Source organism: Stigmatopora argus, chromosome 9 (assembly GCF_051989625.1).
Source record: "Stigmatopora argus isolate UIUO_Sarg chromosome 9, RoL_Sarg_1.0, whole genome shotgun sequence".
In the NCBI taxonomy this organism is placed as follows: Eukaryota; Metazoa; Chordata; class Actinopteri; order Syngnathiformes; family Syngnathidae; genus Stigmatopora; species Stigmatopora argus.
The window spans coordinates 7,972,973-7,997,472 of NC_135395.1; the positions used below are offsets into that span (position 1 = coordinate 7,972,973).

A 24,500-nucleotide genomic window follows, 5' to 3' on the forward strand; every position below is an offset into this window, starting at 1 on the left:
AAAAACAATGTTTATTTTAGCTTTTTTTATATTTTTAGATTTTACAATATGATTTTTGAACTAAAAACACATAAAAATTGATTAAAAAATTAAAATTATTGATATAAAAGGGGAAAATCAGGAAATTTAATATACATCTATACTCTATACTTTAATTGGATCCTAAAACAGAAAGTCGGCACTCATAGTTTACTTTCTCGGGCCGCACAAAATGATGCGGCGGGCCAGATTTGGCCCCCGGGCTGCCACTTTGACACCTGTGTCTTAGAATATAAAGTAAATTCCTGGTTTTCAGTCCTTCACTTGAAATTTTAGATTCAAGCAATGAAACACACACACAAAGCCATAAATGTACTCTGCATGTCGTTACCTATTCCAAGGCATTCTACTGGTAAATATGCACACAAGCTAGAAAATGTAAAATGTGTCGAATTTATAATTCCAACTCACCCAGTGAAGGGAATCCAATTCAATTGGGATGTTTAAGCAATTAGTTTCCTCGGCCTCAATGATGAGTATTTTCCAGAGCAAAGATGTCACCGTGACACTCAATTAGTGTCCAATTAGATTGGACTGATATCGCTATCTGTCTCACATCCCCTAGAGGGCCTATTGGCAAGTTGAGGCGGGGATTGTTATAATATGCTGTGATGTATTAATCAACATTAGTCCTTAATTCATTTTGGCATTGGATGAATACAAAAGGGACAATAATACACACACCACTTTAGCCATGTTTTAGTTCGCTTTGTGACAGTATAGTTCACGTCCTATTGGATAAGACGTAAAAGTTCCGGTGGTAAATATTTACATATTCTTTGTTGTCACTCAAGTCCATATTTTTGTATGCAAAATCCGTTTGCAGCAATCTTGAGGATGCTGTTTGTAGAGGAGCTTTGAAAACAATTTGGAGGGTAAATAATGAGGAAAAAGGAGATAAGCAGGAGGAGCTGCTCCTCCATCTGTTGATGAGACATTCGCATGCTTGGTTTATAAATTGCTGTACAAAGAACAAAACACGCCACGTTGACATAAGCGTTTTGGAGGCCGTTCCAGTAAAAATGTTTCATTTATTTCCTTTTCAAATTTCGAGCATGCGCTGAACTTAAATGATTCAATTTAGACGCCAACATGCTGTAGAAAATCATGTTTAAAAACATAGAAAGTGAGTGCCCTAGGAAGCATATAATATTAGTGGTTGGCGGAGGGATATAGAAAAGACTTTTTATCCACTTTTGGGGCAAATGGGTCATAAAATTTGGATAGTAGGCGCTAAACTTGGACGTACAGAACACACAGTAAAGTTGATAGGAGTTATAGTCGACAAATTACATTCGATCTGGCACGCATGAAAATTACCGCGAAATAAGAAATGCAATCATCTGATAACGTGGCTTTTAAAAAAAGGACTAAGAACCCATTGTGAAATATCAATATGATATATATGGTGTAATTCACAATTCTGTAAACGCTTATTAAATCCAAAAGACTTTTAACGAGCCAATAACTTTGGTGTTCTGTAATGCTACAGGCTGGACTAAAAAATAGCATTTTGGAATACAAAACACAGCTTGATTACATTTTGTATTATTGCTCACAGTGACACGTTAGTGGCTTTAAAAGGAGGGGAAAAGCGACCTAAAAGATACACACTTTGCGATAGGAAAATGTAAATGAATACCGTATTTTCATGACTATAAGGCGCACTTAAAAGTCTGTAATTTTCTCCAAAATAGACAGGGCGCCTTATAATCCAGTGCGCCTTATATATGGAAAAAATTAAAATGTGTCTTTCATTGAGGGTGCGCCTTATAGTTGTGAAAATACGGTAAATCCGTAGCTAGATAATGTGATCATAATGTCGTCTTACACTCACTTTTTTTAGCAATACCTCAACTTGTTGGCACTGATTTGCTACAGTTTAGCCAAGTGTATGAAAAGTGTTGATCAGTTGAAAACGTCAAGAATGCACATTCCAGTTTGGGAGTGCGCCTGGTTATGTTTTTTTTTTTTTTGCTATCAGAAATCTGGAAGGCTGAAAAGAAGAAAACAAGTGTCTCTCAGAGGACTCGTCCTTGTGTCGGTAGTACATGAATCTTTGTTTGTTTATATCATGCAAGCATGGGACAAAAAAAAGCGCTCAAGGCAGTTTCACCACCACCACACAAGCACCTGCCCTGCCAATGTTTAGATGGACCTCCTGCAGACAAAAAAAAGGTTACTATGAAGCATCTCATACAAGGAAGGGGTCCATTGGCTAAAAACAATTTGATATTCTGTCATTTTTCTCATCTTGGTGAAGGTTGTGACAATGGTAATGGCAATTAAAAGGAAAGTTGAACGCGTTTACCTGCGTCCATTCATTGTTTTGCGCATCATATGACTCAACGCAGTTCAGGTAGGTTTGCCCATCGTATCCGCCAACGGCGTACAGCTTGTCGCCCAGCAGGCAAACGCCTACCGCGTCCCGGGGAACGCTGAGTGAGGACACGGTGGTCCACGTGTCCGTCTTGGGGTCATACCTGAAATAAGTTCATGGGTCATTTGATAGGAGAGGTGAAATAAAATCGAGATAAATTATTATATTCTGTGACAGTACTGCACAATCAAGTGTATTTTGAGGAGATTTATTTTCTTATTTTTTATTTTTTTGGTTTAATATGTATTCATTGTTTTTCCCAATGGAACAATCTAACTTTTACTCGTGCCGTTTTGCATAATTGGAACGGAAAATTTGACATGGCTTGCAAAGAAAATCACCGATTTACTTTCTCTTATTGACTATAAAACATTTTAAATGTAGCAATGTGTGAAATTATTGTTTTTATTTATGGTATGAGAACATTCCAGTTTATACTTTTTCAGTAGAGTCTTCCATAGCTTTATCAATAAATTTCCTCTACTGCTTTCCTTTAAACAGTGAGGCTTTTTTTATTCATCAAGTGTCAATAACTGAGGGATTAATTTTTTTTAAATTAAATGTGGGGAATTTATCTGTGGTATACAAAGTGCTATTGATGTCTGGATTAATGAAGTTTAAAGTCATACCATGTAACATTTTGTCGATTTAATGCGTGCCAAATCTGAACTAAATTTCAGATGGCAGGTGAAGTATAATTAAATTAAATTTATAGATTGGAAAAAATGCATTCTTATAATGAAACGGTTTGTAGGTTGCATCACTTTAAAGTGTAGTCGAATATGCATACTTTCTAAATGAGTTAAAGTGACTCAAATTGCAAACATTTGATCCATAAAATGTCATTAGGGAAAACCTCAGCTTTTAATTACTTTACCAAACTTTGGAGCGCACTTAAGCATTTCACGGATTATAATTAATAATCAACATGATTAATGGATTTTGAAAGTGCAACTTCACTACATTTTAAAAGTGGTGGCACCTTTTAAAATCTGTTTTGTAACATTGCTATAAAACTGATATCATAAAATAACACCTGGTTATTTCAATAGAAATTCTACCATTAAAACAGAACTGGAATCGATCGGCCTATCTTGGAAATAACATTATATAATAAGGATAATACCAAAAATATCCATATCCATATATATCTATATCTACATCTATATCTATATCTTTATGTATATCTATATCTATAACAATTTAATTGATCAGGTAGTGCAAATATAGAACATATTTTTTTTTGAAATTCACGCACTTCCCCGTAAAAACCGCTAGAGGGTACTAAACACCTTCAAATCAACTGAGGACGACCTTGACCTCACCAACATCAATGTGTTTGGCAACAATGTCTCTTTTGTTCTAGTGAAAAAAGCCATCTGTGTCCACCCCACCCTGGGTGACTATCTCGAGGAAATGTAAAATGTGCTCTGTGTATGTTTTCCAGAGGAAAATACCTTCTCCTACCTTTCAACACAATCCGAGAGTCGGGAACAGTGGTTGGAGGCCGGGGCGTCGTGTCCACCGACGGCGTACAGGAAGTTATTGTATGTGGCCACACCCACTCCCCCTCGCCTTTTGACCATGGGGGCACACATACTCCACTTGTTGGTGTGGGGATCGAAGCACTCCATAGACTTCAGACACGAGCTGCCATCCCGGCCACCGACCGCAAACAACCTGGGGATGAGGACCAAAAAAAATTGTTCTCAAAAGAATAATTATATACTATAAAGCACCTTGAAATGATGACCTAATCACAGTCAGAAAAATCAGGATTATATTTAACGTGTACTGTGCCACGTACATAATATATGTTCCATTAACAGCAATATCAACTATGTCAGTTTTACGTTAAAGGGCCAACTATAGGTGACCTTAGATAAAAGCATATTCTTATACTTTTTTATACCAGTTTTACAGAGCAAAATAGTGTTTTACAAACATTATTACATTCAGAAATTAGCATCTTTTGTGGTCAGTGGAATTTTATCTATTCAGTTTTCTTTCATTATTAGATACATCATGACTTATGGTGTTGTTCTTTGGGATAGAATCGATAGTTTGTATTCGTATTGTTATGTTTTTAAAAGGTAAACCAAAATGCAAGGTCCACCAAGGAATTTTATTTTCTTTTTGTTGGAAGAATTCACATCTGAGAAGCAGCATTGGTTGGATTTTTTTCCCCTGCTGGCAACAACTTGGGTGCCTGGAGTGAGGCAAGCTTGCAGCCCTAGCAGAAAAGACGTTAGAGCCTTGGAACAGAATTGCCTTGTTGTCTTTTTTGACCTAGATCCTGAAATAATACAGCGTTCACTCCAACAAACAGAAGATGCATCTCAACAGAAGCCTTGTTTCTTCTTCAGATTTAAGCACCAATATAAATCATATGAATACAGCTGTGTATTTGGTTGTTAGTCCACAAAATGATGTTTTGGGTTATACTAGAACATGTATAGTGAGGGGTCAACACCATAAATATGTTCTGGCAACCTTTTCAATATTTTAATTTAAAGTTATATACTACTGCATGCTCATATTTTTATTGCCAGAGTGTTGACCATACTCCAAATAAATGCTCTCTATTATACTTATTCTTATTAAGGAGGGAATAAATGGTTTAATGGTGATTTACTGTGCTGAATACATATTTTTGGTCATCCTAAAATGCCTACGGCAACAACAACACAACAAATTTTGACTTTGCTCACACAGCACATGTTGAATAAAACATACTTTGTAAAACATATATTATTATTACATTTAAAATGTATTTCCAAACTTTTTTTGTATAAATACAATATATTTCATTTGACTTTTGAAACCAAGTCACTTTATAAGATTGACCTATTTTAGTTTCTGACTGCTACTCTAGTCCTCAAAATGTACAGTTTTTCTTTTTTTTCAATTGGCTGTGAGTCTGTTGTTGACCCTGATATTTTGCATGAATTTTGTCCTGAGGGTCGAAAGCGAGCAGCAGATGGCCAGGAAGTTTTTCCCGTATATATTGCATAAATCAGCATTCGGCCATGCCAGGTCACAAAAGGCCAAGCAACTTACTTCCCATTAAGTGCAGTGACTCCCATGGTGCTCCGCGGTGTGGACATACTGGCCACGTAGTTCCACTGTCGGGCCTGCGGGTCCCAACGCTCCACCGTGTTGAGATAGCTCCAACCGTCATGACCGCCTACGGCGTACATGGGACCCTCCAGCACAGCGATACCTGTGCGCAATAAGCCAAGACAGATGCTGTGTGTGGGTTATGAGGGGAGAGAGGTGCATAATCCACATGAGGGTAACCCACACTTGGAAGAAAAGAGTCTAAATTTGTTATTAAGTTTAGAGCACAGGTGTCAAAGTGGCGGCCTGGGGGCCAAATCTGGCCCGCCGCATCATTTTGTGCGGCCCGAGAAAGTATATTCCCTGATTTTCCCCCTTTTAAATCAATAATTGTAATTTTTAAATCATTTTTTCTGTGTTTTTAGTTCAAAAATCATTTTGACATGACAGAGAGTTTACTGTTGAAACCAGCTCTCAAAATTATATTCACCCGGGCGACCAAACGTCCGGGCGACCAAACGTCCGGCAACCAAACGTCCGGCGACCAAACGTCCGGCCACGACTAGCAACATGGCGCAAAAGAAAGATACAAGATTTTCGACTACTACTACAAATATATTCCTAACATTGTGTTCAGTAGTAGCGCCCTTTTCAGCCGTGACACTCGAAGTCTAACATAAACCACAGAGGAAACCAGAACAACCCATAAATTGTGTCTTACAACTGGACAAAGCTTTTTAAAACGGGAAGACAATGAAACGGCATTGTTTTTCTCATTTCCCAAAGCACAGAGGAAAAACACTTTTACGACAGCGCCCCATAAATTCCTTTATAAAGCTTCAGTGGCCAGAGTTAAATTATTTGGTGGGAACAAGAGAATAAAGCTCCACTTTGAGAGGTCGGAAATAAATTGACAAAGTCAACAAGAAAACATTCTTGAGGTGAATCTCTCTTTCGGTGTCATTTCATATCAAAATGAAGTGTTTTTTTCTCGTGTTCGGTGGCAAAGCTCACAGCGGGGACGCGAGTAAACACGTAAAACACAATGTATGTACCTCCAAAATAAGTATGGCACAATCAGAGCAGCCCGATATTTTGGCGGAAGGAAACATGAAAGACAAGCGGGGCGCCGTGTAAAGTGTTTTCTCACCGGGGTTCCACTGAAACCCCAGAATACAGAGAATTTTGACGAGATCTTGATGTTCTGTTACCTACACCTCTTTCAACTAGGAATCAAAACGCTTGTGATATGAGATTTGTCGAGCAGGGAGGAGTGAGGAAGAGCAGGCCCACCACTGCCCACCGTGCTTTGATCGCAGAAATGGAAAATATCAGAGGTGGATCTCAAAGGAAAATGTGTAATTTCACATTCGCAGCGTGTCGACTGTTACCGCTTGCGTACACAGCACGCAAAGCCTCTGTTTTGCTTTGCTGTCGAACTACACAAAAGCGTGACATGAAAAAGAAGTGTTTATTTAAATCAATGATCACCGCTGTTTATTGAGAAAATCTTTTTCCCAGCCATCATAAATAAATCTGTGTAAGAGATATTCAATATTTTGCCATGTATTTTGTGATGGCTCTCGTTACCGCCTATAAACTTTACTCCTACACACTTTATTTTTTAAAAAATTAAAAAAATGATAGAGACACTTCACTAGCAAGGTGTCCCAATATTTTTGTCCATAGAGTGCATCAACAAAGATATTATAGTTATGACTAAACTAGTCTTTAGCTGTCTTGAAATAAGAAAGAAAAGATTTGAGTATTTAATTTTCTACTTTAAAGTGTAATTTTGCTTATTGCACTTTTGCGCAGAGGGGAAAAAATATTTACAATGGAGAAATATGAGATTAAGATGCTTATTTGGGGACATTATGGCTTTATTTCACAAAAATTAGAATCTAATGTTAAAATGGCTTAATTTAACCGACATTCCACGGTCAAAAATTAATTATGAGGAATTTTAACCATATTTTGTTGCTAGCATATCTTTTGGGAGCATCTTTAAACACCCACATTTGGCAAACACCCCTTATTTGTCGCTTGGACCAAGTCAGACGCTAACGGCAAAGTGACAACAACAGAAGCGTTGCCAGATTAATTTAATGCTCATTAAACTACTTTCTATATCCATAAAATTCTGCATTTCAATGTGTGTAAATCGCATACACACGTGTAATTCGCACGTACTACACCAAGGGTGTCAAACTCGGGTTGGTTTGCGGGCCGCATTAACATCAACTCGATTTCATGTGGGCCAGACCATTTTAGATATAATATATATTTTTTTAAATCGGATTAAAAGAACTAGCTCAAAAACCTTAAATCTTCCTTTTTTTCAATGTTTAATTGAGCTTTTTTTTTCCTTAGTTGGGGAAAATGTCTTTTTAACGTTATGTTCAATATTAAAGTGGAAAACAGAAAATATTTTTAGATGAAATGCTTTTTGAACTAGGATTAAAAAATTGCAATTATTGATTTAAAAAAGGGAAAATCAGGAAACATAATACACATCTATATTCTTTATTGTGAATTTGATCCTAAAAGAGAAAGTCGGGACTCATGATTTACTTTCTCGGGCCGCACAAAAGGATGTGGCGGGCCAGATTTGGCCCCCGGGCCGCCACTTTGACACCTGTGTACTACAGATATTTCTTCTGAGCAATTTGCTTTTCCTCACACCAGGATATGAATTTTTTTCTTGATTCAAATAACGGTGTGATTACGATTGTTGATTCATAATTTAATTGATCGGGCAGATTTAGTTGAAATTGACCAATAAAACTGATCATTTTGCACATAAAAGTCACTTTGTTAGCAAATTAGCGAAAATGGATGGAAAATAAATGTCACTTACCAAGTCCGTGTCTGTGTGTTGACATGGGGGGCATGGTGGTCCAAACTTTATTGACTGGATTATAACACTCCACCATGTTGGAGGTCTTCAGCCCGTCTCTTCCACCGACCACATACAAGTTGTTGTCTATGACAGCCACGCCGAACTGTAGTCGGCGACCATTCATCACGTCAAGTGGAACCCAAGTGTTGGTACGCAGGTCATACTTCTCAATGGTGGTTGAGCCTTGATCCACAAGAGCAATTTAAAAAGTGGATTTTGTTTATTTCTCTACGTGTAGAAACGTGGTGGAAATGGGTCCTACCTTTGGTGGCATCCATCCCCCCGACGGCGTAAAGCGCCCCCACGGTGGACTTTCGGGGTTTGGTTCTCGGGCTCTGAAACATGGGACGGCGCTCGGGCAGGAGGTGATACTTCATGGCCTCCATCAACAGTTTTTGGCATTCCAGATCATCGGAGAACATCTTGTTGTTTTCTAGGTCGGCTATAAGCTGTCGTTTGAGACATGAATAACATTTATACAGTCAGAGTTGGACCGGAACTAGTCCATTCAGCGAAGTTTCTATTTTGGGCCAACGTGTAAACAGACCGTAAACCATCCTTAAGGTAATCGCCAGTATCTGGCAACCGTGACTGCACGTGTCAACAAAATATAACGAGAAAATGCGCCAGCAGGAGTGAAATATATACCTTATTTGAAGTGTTTGTTGTTAGGAAAGCAGTGTGTAAATGGATAACTGCACTGCATCATTTTCTTATAGCAACATTATGTGGCATAATTTGTAAGTCTCGTATACAGGATTGGTTCTTAAAATATCATGCAACTGCTTTCGTTTAAAAATATCGCATTGACAACATTATTGGCCTTGCAATAACCCATCCGTACGAAATAATTCATACATTTTACAGGAGTAAGTCGTCATGAGGTGTCACCTGGGCCGGAAGTAGAGGCAGTCGAATGTAAGAGAGAAGCACTCCGAGGTCTTGCTGTCGATGCTGAACGTCGTGTCGAACCCACATCATCAGCGCTTGGAAGATGGTCTCCTCGTCGGGCACGTTGATGTCGTCGCTGGACAGCAGCTTTACAATCTCGGCCGTGGGTAGCAAAAGAAACTCTTGGTTCTGAATGACCTCCATAAAGTTTTCCTGGTGGAGGATACGCCAAGGGGACAGATAACCATCAGTCATTACACCAGAAATGCGCACCTAGTTTTATTGCTGCACCAAGGAGAGCATCGAGAGGAGCGTTACGGGGGGCTACTACAGTCTTCTTCGTAGTCGATAACGGCAGTGACTTATGTTATGCTGCTTCGAAATCCAAAGGCAAAGATATAAACTGTCACTGATCATCGTATTAAATAAAATGATGGAGGCCGCGGAGAAAACTGGCAGAAAACATCTCCCAGGAAAATCTTCATCCGCTTACAAAGCATTTTTGTTGCTGATCACACATGGCCCACGCAAGTTTTTATAAGCCTCGTTAACGGGGGACGGAAAAGCCCCGCGTTGGTATCGCGGGACTGCAACTTTGGGTGAAGAAGATCTTTACTATTAGGGCGCTAAAAATTGATCTTCCTTTTACTGGCCAGGTTACAACACAGCCGGGCAAGCTTTTTCAAGGACGCCATCGCAGGACATTTCCATTAAAGATGATGTGATATAAAACACCCCTGTTTTACCCAGTGGTGTGCAGTCAGGGCCTTCAAGCCCTTCTCTGCTGGGCTAAGAATTATCTGAATCACAGACTGTCCATCAATACTTATTAAATAATTCAAAATTGTCTGTTAGCTTCCTTTCATTGCTTTTCCCCCTGGTTGCTCTGCTTCCAGATGTGTGTTTTCATATTGAAGCATTTAACCAATCACATTTCAGCCATTATTTGTTGCCAGGGTCAGAAATCTGCCTCAAGGCCTTCACAATCAGTTCTGCAGGCTCAGCTGCATTAAACAAGCGTCGATAAGACTGTTGCTTTAACCAATCAGATTTCGAGTTGGCAACACCACAATGCCTTGTCGCAGGCGTAGGGATACGTCATTGCCTTCTCGCAGGCGTAGGGATACGTCATGGCTTTCACCAACTATGATTGGCTAGTGATTAGCCAGAGCTACCAAACTGTATCTGGAGCGAGCTGCACAAGCAAATATATTGTTGTGTTGATTTAAAGCCATTTTCAAAACGGACTATGCCAGAAATACGACAGGAGACTCTCGACTTTCAGCATTAGCTTCGATGGTGATAGAAAAGAAGAAAGAAAGAAAGGAGGATGGATATTGTGTACAGTTAAAGGATTTTGGGGGAGTAAAATATAGCTATATTCCTAAATAATATTTCAATTGTACGATTTTATTATTGATTATTTTTTACGTGTCGCAGCTGTAGCTTCAGTAGAGGTTTTATAGCCATAAAATAGTTTTTACTGAAGGCGTCACAAGGAAATGCACGGACTCCCACTGGTTTTACCGTATCACCACAAATGAGGATTTAACATGTTTTCTTAGGAAACAAAGAATTCATCTGAGTGGATGCTCAACAATGATCTAAAAACAAGACGACTATTGATCGTTTAGGTTCTGATTACAGTGCGTGGCTGAGATCCATTGACCAGAGCGGGATTTGAGAGCTAAATACCACACGGGGGGCTTAATGAAAAGTGGGCTGTGCATTGATCATCTGTGGTTACTCTTGATGGAGAGACTCTCTGACATTGCTTTCGCACCAGTAAGTTGTAATTAACAGGCTGACAAGAAGATTCAAGGCTAAGCAACAGTCGTTTCTTAACGATCTGAAAGGGTTTGATTTCAGCCACTTGCAAACTCACTGGCGGGTAAAACAAGAGCACCGGGACCGACACCATATGTGTCGATAAAAATGGGCTTTCATCTCAATTACAGGGCACCCACTAGAGTAGGAAATTGTGTTTTGCCATTTAGCATCACTTCATCCTTTTTGATAAAGTCAAAAGAGTTAGTACGAGAAATTATGTCATGTTTTTGCTATGATTTTAATGATGTTGAATTTCCGTGGACCGTTAAATGGTCTATTTAGGGTAAAACATTATTTTGCTTCATTTCAGCATGAAAATGCAGTAAAAAAAAATTGAATACATTTGAAATACTGAATTTTCTCAAGGTAACTTAGTATTGTGCTGAGGCAGTTACTGTAATCTTTGGTATGAACTGACCATAATTCCAATTTCCTGAGCATGTTTTAATTTTATTTATTTGCTAAACATCACATGTGTCAAAGTGGCGGCCCGGGGGCCAAATCTGGCCTGCCGCATCATTTTGTATGGCCCGGGAAAGTAAATCATGAGTGCCGACTTTCTGCTTTAGGATCAAATTAAAATGAAGAGTATAGATGTATATTAAATTTCCTGATTTTCCCCCTTCTAAATCAATAATTGTCATTTTTTAATCAATGTCTTCTGTGTTTTTAGTTCAAAAATCATTTTGTAAAATCTACAATATATTTTAAAAAGCTAAAATAAACATTGTTTTAGATCTATAAAAAACTGAATAGTCAGGGATTTTAATCCAGTTATTTTAATCCATTTATTTAAAAAAATTCTAAATATTATATCTAAAATGGTCCGGCCCACGTGAAATCAAGTTGACGTTAAAGCGGCCCGCGAACCAACTCGAATCTGACACCCTTGCTATACATTGTAATTTTTATCATCTTTTATTTTACTTGTTTTTTTTATCTGCCCTGCTTTTTATTTAGCATTTTGTTTTATGATTAGCATGTTATTTCTTGATTTGCCCTTGTGTTTTGCACTTCAGGGCCACTGCAAAAAAATGAAACCTGATAAGATTATTAAAAGAAAACTCTCCCCAGTGCAAAAAAAACAGGGCGGAGACTTGGAAGGAAGCTGACTGATCTTTGTGCTCGTTACCAAAACGATTGAACAGGAAGTTGGGGCATCCTGAGCAGTTTGATGATTAGATTAACCTCGCGATCCTGGAAGCGAGCTTTGTAAACAGAGCGAGCAGATGTCCTTTAGCAGATAACGCTTGCACCACGCTGTCACTCCTGCTTGGCCAGCCAAGACCTTATCTGACAAGCATGTGGATGAATCTTAATCCAATGCAAATATTTCCCCCTCAAATGTAACAGAAATCCCATTTTGCCAGGTCGAGCCCGCGTACTAATCAATGTGCGGCAACATGCTATAGTTTCCTGGCAGCTGCAATAGGGAATTTCATAAAGTGGAAGCATCAAACCTCTCCATTTGTATTCAGGTATGCGTGTCATGCGTGTTTCTCTGCACAAAAAACATTAGATGATATACTATAAATAACTCAGACAATGTCATTCCATTCCTTTACAGGTGATTTGAATGCAACTAAGCTCAAAATTAGAAACGGCTCGATGGATGGTGCAGATGGAATATGATATAGTTATCGTTCTTGCGCCATAATGACATTATCTATATACATTATACCAAGCCCTGAATATGCAGTTTTTTTTATAGATCTAAAAGAATGTTTATTTTAGCTTTTTTAAATATATTTTTAGATTTTACAAAATGATTTTTGAACTAAAAACACAGAAAAAATGGATTAAAAAATTACAATTATTGATTTAAAAGGGGGAAAATCAGGACATTTAATATACATCTATACTCTTCATTTTAATTTGATCCTAAAACAGAAAGTCGGCACTCATCGTTTACTTTCTCGGGCCGCACAAAATGATGCGCCGTGCCAGATTTAGCCCCCGGGCCGCCACTTGGACACCAGTTCATCATACTATAAAGGAATATATACAGCATTGCCTAAGATTCAGTGGCAAAATAAATGCAAAATATCCCAGGGTAAAACTGAAAAAAGATAGTGTTATTGCCCCACATACACATTTTATATTTTATTAAGATTAAAAAGGAAAATTATTAAAAAGGCTGAAATATTGAAAGTACAGTACCAAAGTATTTGTTTTCGGTGACATCAAAAAACTGCTGAGCAATCGGGTTAACATATTTTCTTTGTGTTTATTTGACCATTTTTACTGGTAGAATAATGCTTTTTAGGTTCTTTATGATTTATGAGAGATGATTTTAATCACATGGAAGCATTTTTTTGCCCCAATTGCATTGAAATGAATGAGCCTGTCTATGCCTGAAATGTTTTTTAACCTTGATCCTATTCGTCCTTAGCCTTTCAGTCTTCACGGCCAAACTACAAGGGTGCCGAAGGAGCACCTGAACAGCGAGCTGTCACTCAGAAACGCTGGCAGAATTATTATGTAGAAGAAAATAAGGCGCATCTATTACAAAGTCTCACTACAAAGGGATGTTCCAAGCCGTTAGGGGAGAGAAGGAGGTATGCTTTATATTTGTACTTTTCTATATATATTTGTCATGCAGTTAAATCATGCATGTATGTATTACAAATTGCTATAATTTAAACTAGTGTGAACATTTATTGGAATTTGCATTGTTGTGTATTTAAAAATGTTTTAAAGTAATGTATACATACAATCATGCTTATAGTATACATGTATGATATAACATTTATAAGTCCAATAAGAATAGTATAAAAGCAGCTGATTAACAATTCCTGCCAAGAATTTGCGTCATTGAAACTGATATTATTAAAGGCAGTAAATACACAAGAATAAAAATAAGAATTTTCTTCTACTTAGTGTGTAGACCCTGAACGTAGCCCTCTTGCATTTATGTTTGAATTTATTTTGTACCATTTTAGCAATTGAAATGTCCAATTGAAGTTGCCCACTCAAGTGTATTTTGAATTGATTTTTGTTGTTGTTGAATTTTTGAATTTTGAATTGAGTTTTTGTATTTTTAATTGAATTTTTGTATTTTGAATTGAATTTTTGAATTTTGAATTGAATTTTTGTATTTAGAAATGGGTTTTTTTAAATTGAATTTTTGTATTTTGAATAGATATTTTTTAATTGAATTTTTGTATTTGGAATTGAATTTTTGTATTTGGAATTGAATTTTTGTATTTGGAATTGAATTTTTGTATTTGGAATTGAATTATTGTATTTGGAATTTAATTTTTGTATTTTTGTCATTATACAAGTACATTGAGATTTAAAGCTTCACCAAGTGCACATGAATAAATAGATTTAAATACAATAAAAATGAAGTGAGCTTAAATTTTCAATTCAATTCATCTCATTTAATTTTCAGGCCTTGCCTCTCCTTACCATAGTGTAGTTGTGAGCCACGTTGAGAAGGTCCACGCATCCCTGGGCGTCGGCAAAAGAACGTATTCCCAAGCAGTTGGAGGGGTGAAGTTGCTTCATCAGGAAGTTGCAGCAAACCTGGATCACTTGCGAAAGCTGCAAGAGGCAAGCTGCCGCCAATAAACTCTCGATGGTCTCCTCTTTCAACTCAAGGACGCCTGCAATGTCACACCGAGCGGGCCACCGTTTTTTTTATGCAATGACTACAGTAAATGTCGCTGTGCTGGCAAAAAAAAAATTAATGGCGATCTAGTTAACTCGTAATTTCTTCCACCACAGCGGAGAATAGATAAAAATGAGCATAAATTCTTTTCCTAGGCCTTAACATTCATTGACATCGTAAACACCAAACGGCTTTTTTTAAACTCGTCGTAAAAGCTGAACAAATCATAATAATAACATCCAGTTTTTAATTTTAAAGGCTGGAAATATGGGCTGAAAGGGATAGGCTAATTTATATGCATATGGGGTTGTGCTCGTGAAGTAAAATCATGTTTGGGCTGCGGCCAGTGTTAGAATTGCAGTGATTGAGTGATTTTAATCAGGGTCCACTCGCAGGTCTCGTAACAAGTCGTGAAGGTCTTTTTAAGAGGACTCACCAGTGTAGGCAAAATGAACCAGACAGGTGAGGGCACCTGGATCCACCCCTTCCATCTTAATCTCCTCCTGTTTAGCTTCCCTCACATCGCTGGTGAACATAGCGGCAAAGTAGTCGGAGACGGCGCTCAGAACAAGTCTGGTGCAAAAAATAATTTGAGTAAGGCTGAAGTGCAGGTAAATTCATTATTTTTGCATTCAAATATTGATTGGAGAGTTATTATGGAGGCACCGTACCGTTTCTGCACGGCCTTCATTCACGGTGAAAGGCTTAAACTCTAAAATCCTCAATATAATCTGCCTAAAAAGTTCTTATTGTTGTTTTAGATGTGAGGAAGTACTACCATGCTAGATGTAATACACATGAAATGGTGTTTCATCAAGTCAGTCACCCTACTTATTTATGTCATCACTTATTCATGTTGACTACTTATTTATTTAATACATATCTACGTTGACTACTACTCATCTAGTGTGTTGACTACTAATTATTTATTATGTTGACTATTTATTTACTACTGATTTAGTATGTTGACTACTACTGATTTAGTATGTTGACTACATATTTATTTAATACATATCTACGTTGACTACTACTGATTTAGTATGTTGACTACTTATTTATTTAATACATATCTACGTTGACTACTACTGTTTTAGTATGACTACTTATTTATTTAATACATATCTACGTTGACTACTACTGATTTAGTATGTTGACTACTTATTTATTTAATACATATCTACGTTGACTACTACTTATTTATTTTGTTGCCTACTTATTTATTTAATACATATCTATGTTGACTACTACTTATTTATTTTGTTGACTATTTATTTATTTGCTACTTATCTATGTTGACTACTACTTATTTAGTGTGTTGACTACTACTACTTATTTATTATGTTGAGTATTTATTTATTTACTACTTATCTATGTTAACTACTGCTGATTTAGTATGTTGACTACTTATTTACTATGTATTATTATTATTTTGATTATTTATCAGTTCGCTTGTTTGTTTGTTGTTATGTGCACTTCCTTAATGTATGATTACTTATTTCTTATTCAGTACTTATTTATTAGTTATTGTTATTATTAATTGATTATTTAATTATCTGTTTGTTGTTGTAATTGTCCACTTTGTAGTGAGGCTTTAAATCTCATTACACTTGTATAATGGCAATAAAAGAATTCAATTCAATTCGAAAAGTTCTTAGATGTGAGGAAGTACGACCCTGCTGGATGTACACTTCAAATGGTTTTTCATTAAGTCAGTCCCCTGAGGGCAGGATGTCCAAATATTGACACGACCATTCTTTGGATCCCACAGTGTTGTAATTAGATGAAAGCAGCGTGTTTTATGTGTTTTTGCACAGCTCAACTCTCTCCTAAGGACTATTTGATGGTGCCTTAAAAGCCGAGCCCAGTACGACCGGAGCAAAGACCAACATAATGAGCTTTGCAAAGCATCTCATAAACAGATGTAATGAAATAGTAAATCAAAGCTGAGAGGAGGGCCCACCTGTGAGCGGGTATCTTATGATCGCCCGCTATCAGGAGGACGTCGCACAGTTGCTTGTGCTGAAGGTAACGTTCCATCTTCAGGAACGTCTGCTCCGCGTGATTGGTCGCCTGGAAGTATTCGTCGGAAGAGTGGCTGTTCATTCTGGTGAAGGTGGTCAGAGCCAACCTGGAGAAGACAAACAAGACCAAAAAGAGATTATGGGATCGCAATATCATCAGAATTCTTTCACACCTTTTCTTTCCTGTATGCAAATGAATACAGGCTACCGCGGTGGGAGGAATAATTTGTGAAAGCTTGCCTTTAAAGCAAATGAAGCTGACCTTTTTCTACGTCTGGTTATTAGTGTTGCCAGCAAGATATTTGCAGTCGTATTTAATTTGAGGAAATAAGCAGAGTGTACCTTGGACTGGTTGCAAGGAAACTACAGCGTATAGACAGATGAAAAAATATTAATCACATTCACTGGTTCATCTGGAGAATGAGTGATCATTTTGATGAAATTATCATTTAGAATCTGCCTTTTTTTTAGCTTTGGATGGTCTGTGTGTGATATTCAAATGGATTTCACCATCTAAAATCTTTGTGCATGGTAAATATATTCCAAACAAACAGAAGTGGGCAAATATTTTTTGGGGTCATCCCAAATTTAGTCAATGTCCACTGTCCCGTGCCATTTGCAATCTGAAACAAAGAGGGACGGTGGACAATAGGGTTTATTTGGACATGTGACACACATAAGCCATCCTTCGTCTATTGTGCATCTGGTTCTTTCCAGGATAAAGTTGAAATTGTTGTGGACTAAAACTCCATGAATAAGTGGATCACTAAGCAGTCCGGTCCAGTGGGACAAACTGCATCACTATCCACAGTGTTCCCTTTAGAACAGAATTGTGTTTATCTGTGAGCGCACATAAATGTATGCCAGTCACAGGCAGAGTTAACAAGCGAAGACTCCTGTTCATCGGCGCATTGTCGGATAGCCGTATCCTCGTCTCCTCGGGCCGTGAGATTACACGCCGTTTTACCAGCATCCGGGTAATCCCCCCGTCGCGTGCCGAACAATGCAACTCAGTGTCCTTCGCCGAGCCGGTCCGTTCTGACATTTGGGCTTGTTTATTTCACTCCTCCATAAGAAGCCAACCATCACACTGAAGAATTTGACTGTCATTGGGAATGCGACTCTGCTGCGTAAAGACTGATAATGTTTTGGGGGAATATAATCTTTCCTATTTAAGGCCACGCTTTGTCGCTCATTTACACACAGGGATGATGGCTGGGATTTGGGAACAAAATGGAACTTTGGGTCGCTCCATTTCAATGGCACGGTTCAAAAATAGAGCTTTTATTTTCTCCTGTTTGTCATGGGTGTTACGAAAGTGTGGCGTCGAGCGTGGAACGTAGTATAGGACTCAGCGTGGAGTGCTCAAACTAAACTTTAATAAAACGTGGCAAGGGTCTGAAGAAAATAACAAGGACTTTGGATCAAATAACAATATCAAACCTGACGGGAAAACGAGGAACCTGGAACATGACATGGCCACTTGGCATGGTCCAAACAAAGCAGACGATCCGACAATGACTCACAAACACACAGGGTTTAAATAGACACACACGGGCTGATTACCAAATCACGAGCAGCTGATTACAAGAGGATGGGAAGCCCAGAGGGTCACAAGAGCCGAAAAATATACGCACACACACAAAAGCACTTGAACCCAAAACCCTAACAATGCATGAGATCCCAAATCCTGGCTATGCTTCCAATGAAAACACTTCCAAATTAGCTGGCTAGCAATCCCAAAGTAACATATCTTAAGTTTGTTGCTTGTATATTGATTTAAAGATTAGCATCCAGTAGTTAAGCTGCTTGACTTTTCTCTCTTAATTGCTTGTCCAAGAAATAAAACCTGTGGAACTCATTTTAATGATGACCCCCTAGGTCAATCGTTATCATAGACATTATGCTTAGAAGTGCAATACATAGTGCAGTCACAATAATTCCATAGCGACTGCTTCATCTGGGATAGGAGGACCAAACAAGTAAGAATAAGCAACGGGGCCGTAAAAGTGAGACGCATGGCCTTGGTATCGACTCTAAGGCCTGCTAAAAAGGATTTTTCATGCTTGCTCATCTCCCCGACACTAATTGCATTGGCATCACATTCCAGAGTACGGTAAATTTCTCAGAGGTGTATATTTCGCTTTGTGGAGTGGGTGGAATCATCCAAAGGCATATAGGCCAGTTTTATTGAGGCACTAAAGCATCACAACACCCAAGTCGGGGAAATGACTGCGGCCCACTGCAATATATCGCGTATAACTAACCATTTCACTCTTTTGTGGTGTCTGTGAAATCTCCAAAGTTCACTTGAGCCAGTGTACCAGTAAATTAGTCCAATTAGGAAGAATAAGTGTCAACATCTCTTAAAACCTTTACACAGTACTGTTTTACTTTATAGCAAAAGTAGAAGAACACAATATGAAAGCAAATATCGATAAGATCAGGTCTACGCAAACTTGACTTCAATTTAACTGCTACCCGATTGGACCTGCTAAGAAAATAAATTATTATGTCATAGGCAGCAGAGTCTACCCATGATTATTTTCGACGGAGGGGTCCTAGACATGGATTGGTTTGAGCTTATAAAAAATATATATCATACATTTTTTTACTGTATACAATATTTCATGAGTTCCTTCCATGTCCGTGCGCCATGGCGGTCACGCATTCTGGATCCCGACAAGTGGAAAAGAAATCGTACGTACACTAGCTGTATATTAATGAGGCCAAGAGACTGCAGCCACAAGTGCAGAGGAATATAGTTTCTTTTCCTGACATATTTATTATTGTGCATCAGAAGTTTTAACATGCCAAACTTTTTGTGTAGGTAGGAAACAAAAGACTTCACAATCTACACAAAAAATGCTTTCAAAAACTAACATCAAATGCACATGCCTACTTTCAAAAGTATGAGTGATCATTTTTTTTGCTTTACTTTAGAGGCCATTCAGAGATGAATTATGAACTACTTAAGACCAGACTTGTAAAAGAAGTACATGGGCAATATACCCTTTTACGATAAAGCTAATCAAGTAAAAAGAAAAACATATTGTATCAATAACCTTTTTCACGATTGATGATCATGTGTATGGAAGGTCAATAAAGTGATGAAATATTACATATTTTAATTGAATGATTGCATTTCCAATTTTATATTTCCAAGAGAGTTGACTAACTTGAATTAACTAATGATATATAAAAAAATAATTATCCATTGCTTAAAGATCAATTGTAAAATAGATTTTAAAGCAAATCAATGATAGTATGAGTGTTGTGTAAATTCTCCAAAATGGAAATGTGCATTATTATTTTTACAGAAAGCTTATCATAAATGTAGCCGTTCCTTTGACAAATAATTGACGGCTATCGTGATAGCGACCATTCCGACTGGGCCTTCACATTGTCCTAGCGACATCATAATCAAATAAACGGGTACTACTACGGGTAGAAAAACCTTGGGCGATATTAGAAACGAATCTCTTGACAATTTTCCCCAAGCTTATATTAAGTCATTAATCAACATCAAAGTCTGCCTGCTGTTCTTAATCTATTTTCCCAACATGAGAAATGCGGTTACACCTCCATAAATGGTTTCGAACCAAAGTTTTACAAAAACATACAACAAACATTCTCCCTTAAATGAATGCATTAGACTTAACACTACAAATGACAGGGGGTCCATTTATTCCAATGTATTTCCTTTTTGGAGTGTAATTATAGTCATCTATGGCTCAGTGATTCTTTTCAATGCAAATGACTGGAAAGCAGTGCTTGGGGATACCGCTGATCTGAGTAACGGCTTTCTTAATAGCATCCATGTAAAATTCATGAATTGCTGTGTCAGGGATTTTTTCTTTGAATTAGTTCAATTTGCAAGTGCGGTAAAAGCAAGGTTGATGATTTGCAGGGAAAAGACGGAATGCGTTCCGCATGTAATTACGAACGTGTAGTTAACGAATACGGCATCTCTTTCTGAATCTCGTCCTCCCGTCTGAAAGGACATTTTTCTTTCAAACCAAGGGTCAAAATCGATTACAAAAGGATCATAAACACTTGTTTTTCCCACAAAGATGTCCACCACCTCATTTCTTTGGCTGCCTTTGCGGTTTATGCCACACTATGAGACCTACGCGAAATATCTGAATTACTACTGCTGACATGGACGAGGCGGCGGTATTTCTTTTCCAAGGCGCAGGAGTGGGAATTGAGATATCATTCAAAATAACAACCGCTGACTCCAACCTCTGTTAGTGTTTATGTGCAAGAGGTCAGGGTTTCCATTCCATTCAGGTTAACGTGGGCCATATATTCCGTGCCAACTATGGAGCCTGTTTGGATGAAGAAAGGACAAATAGATATGTTGCGGCATTAGATGCCAGGGAGAAAGACACGTTGGGTGGGTCTTACTTTCGCAGAGATTGATTTAGAAACTCTGAAAATTGGGATTGTTAGTCAACATGTGGGAAAATTCCTAAAACGCTTCACCTTGAATGTGTACGTTAGTATTTACTATAGACACTTTTCAAATAGAAGTATTTATTCTTCTTTCATTCGGTTTATCCGCACAAGAATTGCGAGGGTGCTAGAGCTTAGGGCACATATGTCAAAGTGGCGGCCCGGGGGCCAAATCTGGCCCACCGCATCATTTAGTGTGGCCCGGGAAAGTAAATTATGAGTGCTGACTTTCTGTTTTACGATCAAATTAAAATGAAGAGTATAGATGTATATTACATTTCCTGATTTTTCCCCCTTTTAAATCAATAATTGTAATTTTTTAATCATTTTTTCTGTGTTTTTAGTTCAAAAATCATTTTGTAAAATCTAAAAATATATTTAAAAAAAGCTAAAATAAACATTGTTTTAGATCTATAAAAAAATGAATATTCAGGGATTTTAATCCAATTCTTTTAATCCATTTATTTAAAAAAAAATCTAAATATTATATCTAAAATGGTCCGGGCCACGTGAAATCAAGTTGACGTTAAAGCGGCCCACGAACCAACCCGACCGAGTCTGACACCCTTGGCTTATGGGGTGACCCATAGGAGCGTGGTTTTTATCACATCCAAAAGACATGCATGGTTTAAGCTCCAGCACCCCACTTGAGGATAAGCAGTAGATAAGATGAATGAATAATATGGTTTAATCAAACTTTTATTTTTGGGAGAGTCTGCTGAAATTGAAAATATTAGCAACAGTGGATCAGATAATGTAAAAAAAATAATGTATATGTCACTAACTATACAAGTATTTTTTGGGGGGCAGTTGTAACTGAAAAGATGAATTCCAAGCATGTCTCTAGGAAAAAGACATGCATGGTTTAGGCTCCAGCACCCCCACACCGACATGAGGATAAGCAGTAAAGAAGATGAATGAATAACAGAGTTTAATTAAATTTTGATTTTTGGGAGAGTCTGCTCAAATTGAAAATATTAGCAACAGTGGATCCGATAATGTAAAAAAAAAAAGTAAATGTATATTTATAGTATAAGTATTTTTTGGGGTCAGTTGTAACTGAAAAGAAGAATTCCAAGCATGTCTCTAGCAATTTTGGTCAATAAAGATGATTCCATCTCAGAAGTTATTTTGATTTTTATCCAGAATAGATTTCTTGCCTTAGGAAAGCTCTGCACAACATTGAGGGTCATTCTGGATTATATTGCTCCCATAAAATAAAAAAAAACCGCATAAACTTTTTTATTTTAAATAAAAGCATCCAAAGGAAGGTGTTGTCATTAAATTGACTTTATATATCCGATTACTCCGCACGGGTATAAAGTCCATAAACGCATGTAACTAAAACCCAGTGCAAGAAGGCCAAGGGCATGTTTTATGATCCCACAGAGTGCAGCCCTTTTAATATTTCAACATGGATGTCAAATATGATGGCGCTGCTGTATTTTACATGACCAACATGAACTCATGGTTCCCCCAAGATAAGTTACACCCCCCACCCCACCCCCCCCCCCCCCCCCCCCCCGGCCCCTTCCCCACTCTCTTATGCATGCACTCTTCACACATTTTCGACCCCCCACCAAACATGGATATCTGCCAATTATGAAGAGCAGCATGTTGAACCGATTCCAAAAGTACATGCTAATTTGGAATTATTCCCAAACCATCGTCTCATCCCAAAACTTTCAATGAACCCATTTTGACAGACACTTTCCGTTTTTTTAATTCACCTTGGGTCTGTCCTAAAAACAAAAGCAAGGTGCATTTAACTCTTTCATTGCTCACCAGGTACACGGAGCAAAAATAATGCGAGTCACCTCAGGGTGTCGCAGCCAAGATTAAAGGTTGTTTCATCCTCCATGTGAAGGCCGCGTCCTTTTCGCATAAGCCAAAAAAAAGCATGCCCATCATAGATGAGCTCATTTAAAAGGCAAAGCTCTAATGAAGTCTGTTCATGTAAAGACACCCATATAAATCTATTTGAACATTAGGCAGCAGGGTTTGAAAAAGTTGCTAAATTAATCACATTTACAGCCACTTGCGGTGATGGCATTTGCCATGTCAAACGACTTAATGGTCGTCAGTGTAATTCATGTGATAACAGTGTTTTCTGTTTAATAGGCTCTCATGCTCTTAGGTGATGTCACAGGTTTTTTTTTATATTTAACATGTCATCCCTATGAAATACTGGAGATATTAAAAAAATTGGAGGACAACAACACTTGGGCTCTAAATGGAGTGGAGTTGAGGTTTTTATATCTTTTGAATAATTAAAATATGTCAATGTGGACCATGAATGTGATCTGAGGAAAGCAAATGACTACAATGCAACATTTCAATGCATATTCAATATACACTTTTCAATTCAAGTGAAAAAATGTATATTAGCAATAGCGATAGATTAAAGGCTTAGTTTTACTACATGCGTCACTACTTGCAGCCAATTTAACAACTGCTGTTATCAATATGTATTGTAACTTGAACAAAATTTTAAGTGGATTTTCCAAATAATTTCATGTGATAATCGAGTTAGCTCAAGATTCAACAGGTCATTTACACTTTCGTCAGTATAGAAACCTCCAAAAAGTCTTTTTTTTTTAACCATACAATTATTTGTGGCGACACAGATCTTTTTTTATGGATAAGTTTAAATAAAATGACACAAGAAAAGAGAGTCGTCAGAGCTAAGACACTGTGAATGGGTGGTGTATAAAATAATTTCATTGTTTGTTATTACCAAATTTTCTGGACTCTAAGTCGCACTTTTTTTATTGTATATTTTTTTGTGTCTCTTTGATCACTGTTATGATTTTTCGGGGGGCGTTTAGGGAATGACGGTTTGTATGCAAATATTGATTCTGACCTCATTCAATGCATTGCAGTGATATCGCGTAATAATGTTGATAACTTTGGTAACTCGGGCCAATTGCAACTTCAGAATGGTGCTTTAAATAGCAAACTTTGAGTTTAGTTTAGGAAGAAATGCCAAAATGAGGGCTTTGTGTTCAGTGTAAATTGACCTCCCTTCAGCAGTGAGTCTTAAAGTCAGTATTTTGCTATCCACAGCAGGTTTTGAACCTGTGACTCTAAGCAAGCAATCCCACGCAGAGTGTGGCTACTGCTGATTTTGTTTATTTTTCTGCTTGTAATCTGCAGTTGTGAACCATACAGAAGGCTTTTCTCAGCTTATCTGAGTACCTGAGACAGAATATTTGCCGTTTGAAAGCACTGCAAACGCCGAAGGCAACGATCAACGTGTTCCTGGGTTTTTTTTATACTGTTTTTTAAATATATATTTTAGTAAAT

The 24,500-nt window shown here is 37.7% G+C and overlaps 1 protein-coding gene across 3 annotated transcripts in view; it reads right to left on the reverse strand.

The window, feature by feature from the left end:
• Positions 1–722: 722 nt before the first annotated feature.
• klhl4 (kelch-like family member 4) overlaps positions 723–24,500 on the reverse strand; it is a 29,317-nt gene continuing 5,539 nt past the window's right edge. For all 3 annotated transcript variants that reach the window (XM_077610145.1, XM_077610143.1, XM_077610144.1), the window contains 10 exons: positions 16,676–16,843; positions 15,152–15,288; positions 14,514–14,710; positions 9,273–9,485; positions 8,644–8,830; positions 8,340–8,564; positions 5,480–5,642; positions 3,887–4,099; positions 2,351–2,522; positions 723–2,200 (listed from right to left, as the gene is read on the reverse strand). In XM_077610145.1, coding sequence (XP_077466271.1) covers positions 2,141–2,200; positions 2,351–2,522; positions 3,887–4,099; positions 5,480–5,642; positions 8,340–8,564; positions 8,644–8,830; positions 9,273–9,485; positions 14,514–14,710; positions 15,152–15,288; positions 16,676–16,818 — 1,710 coding nt within the window. In that variant the 5' untranslated portion in view covers positions 16,819–16,843 and the 3' untranslated portion in view covers positions 723–2,140. The remainder of the gene's footprint in view (positions 2,201–2,350; positions 2,523–3,886; positions 4,100–5,479; positions 5,643–8,339; positions 8,565–8,643; positions 8,831–9,272; positions 9,486–14,513; positions 14,711–15,151; positions 15,289–16,675; positions 16,844–24,500) is intronic.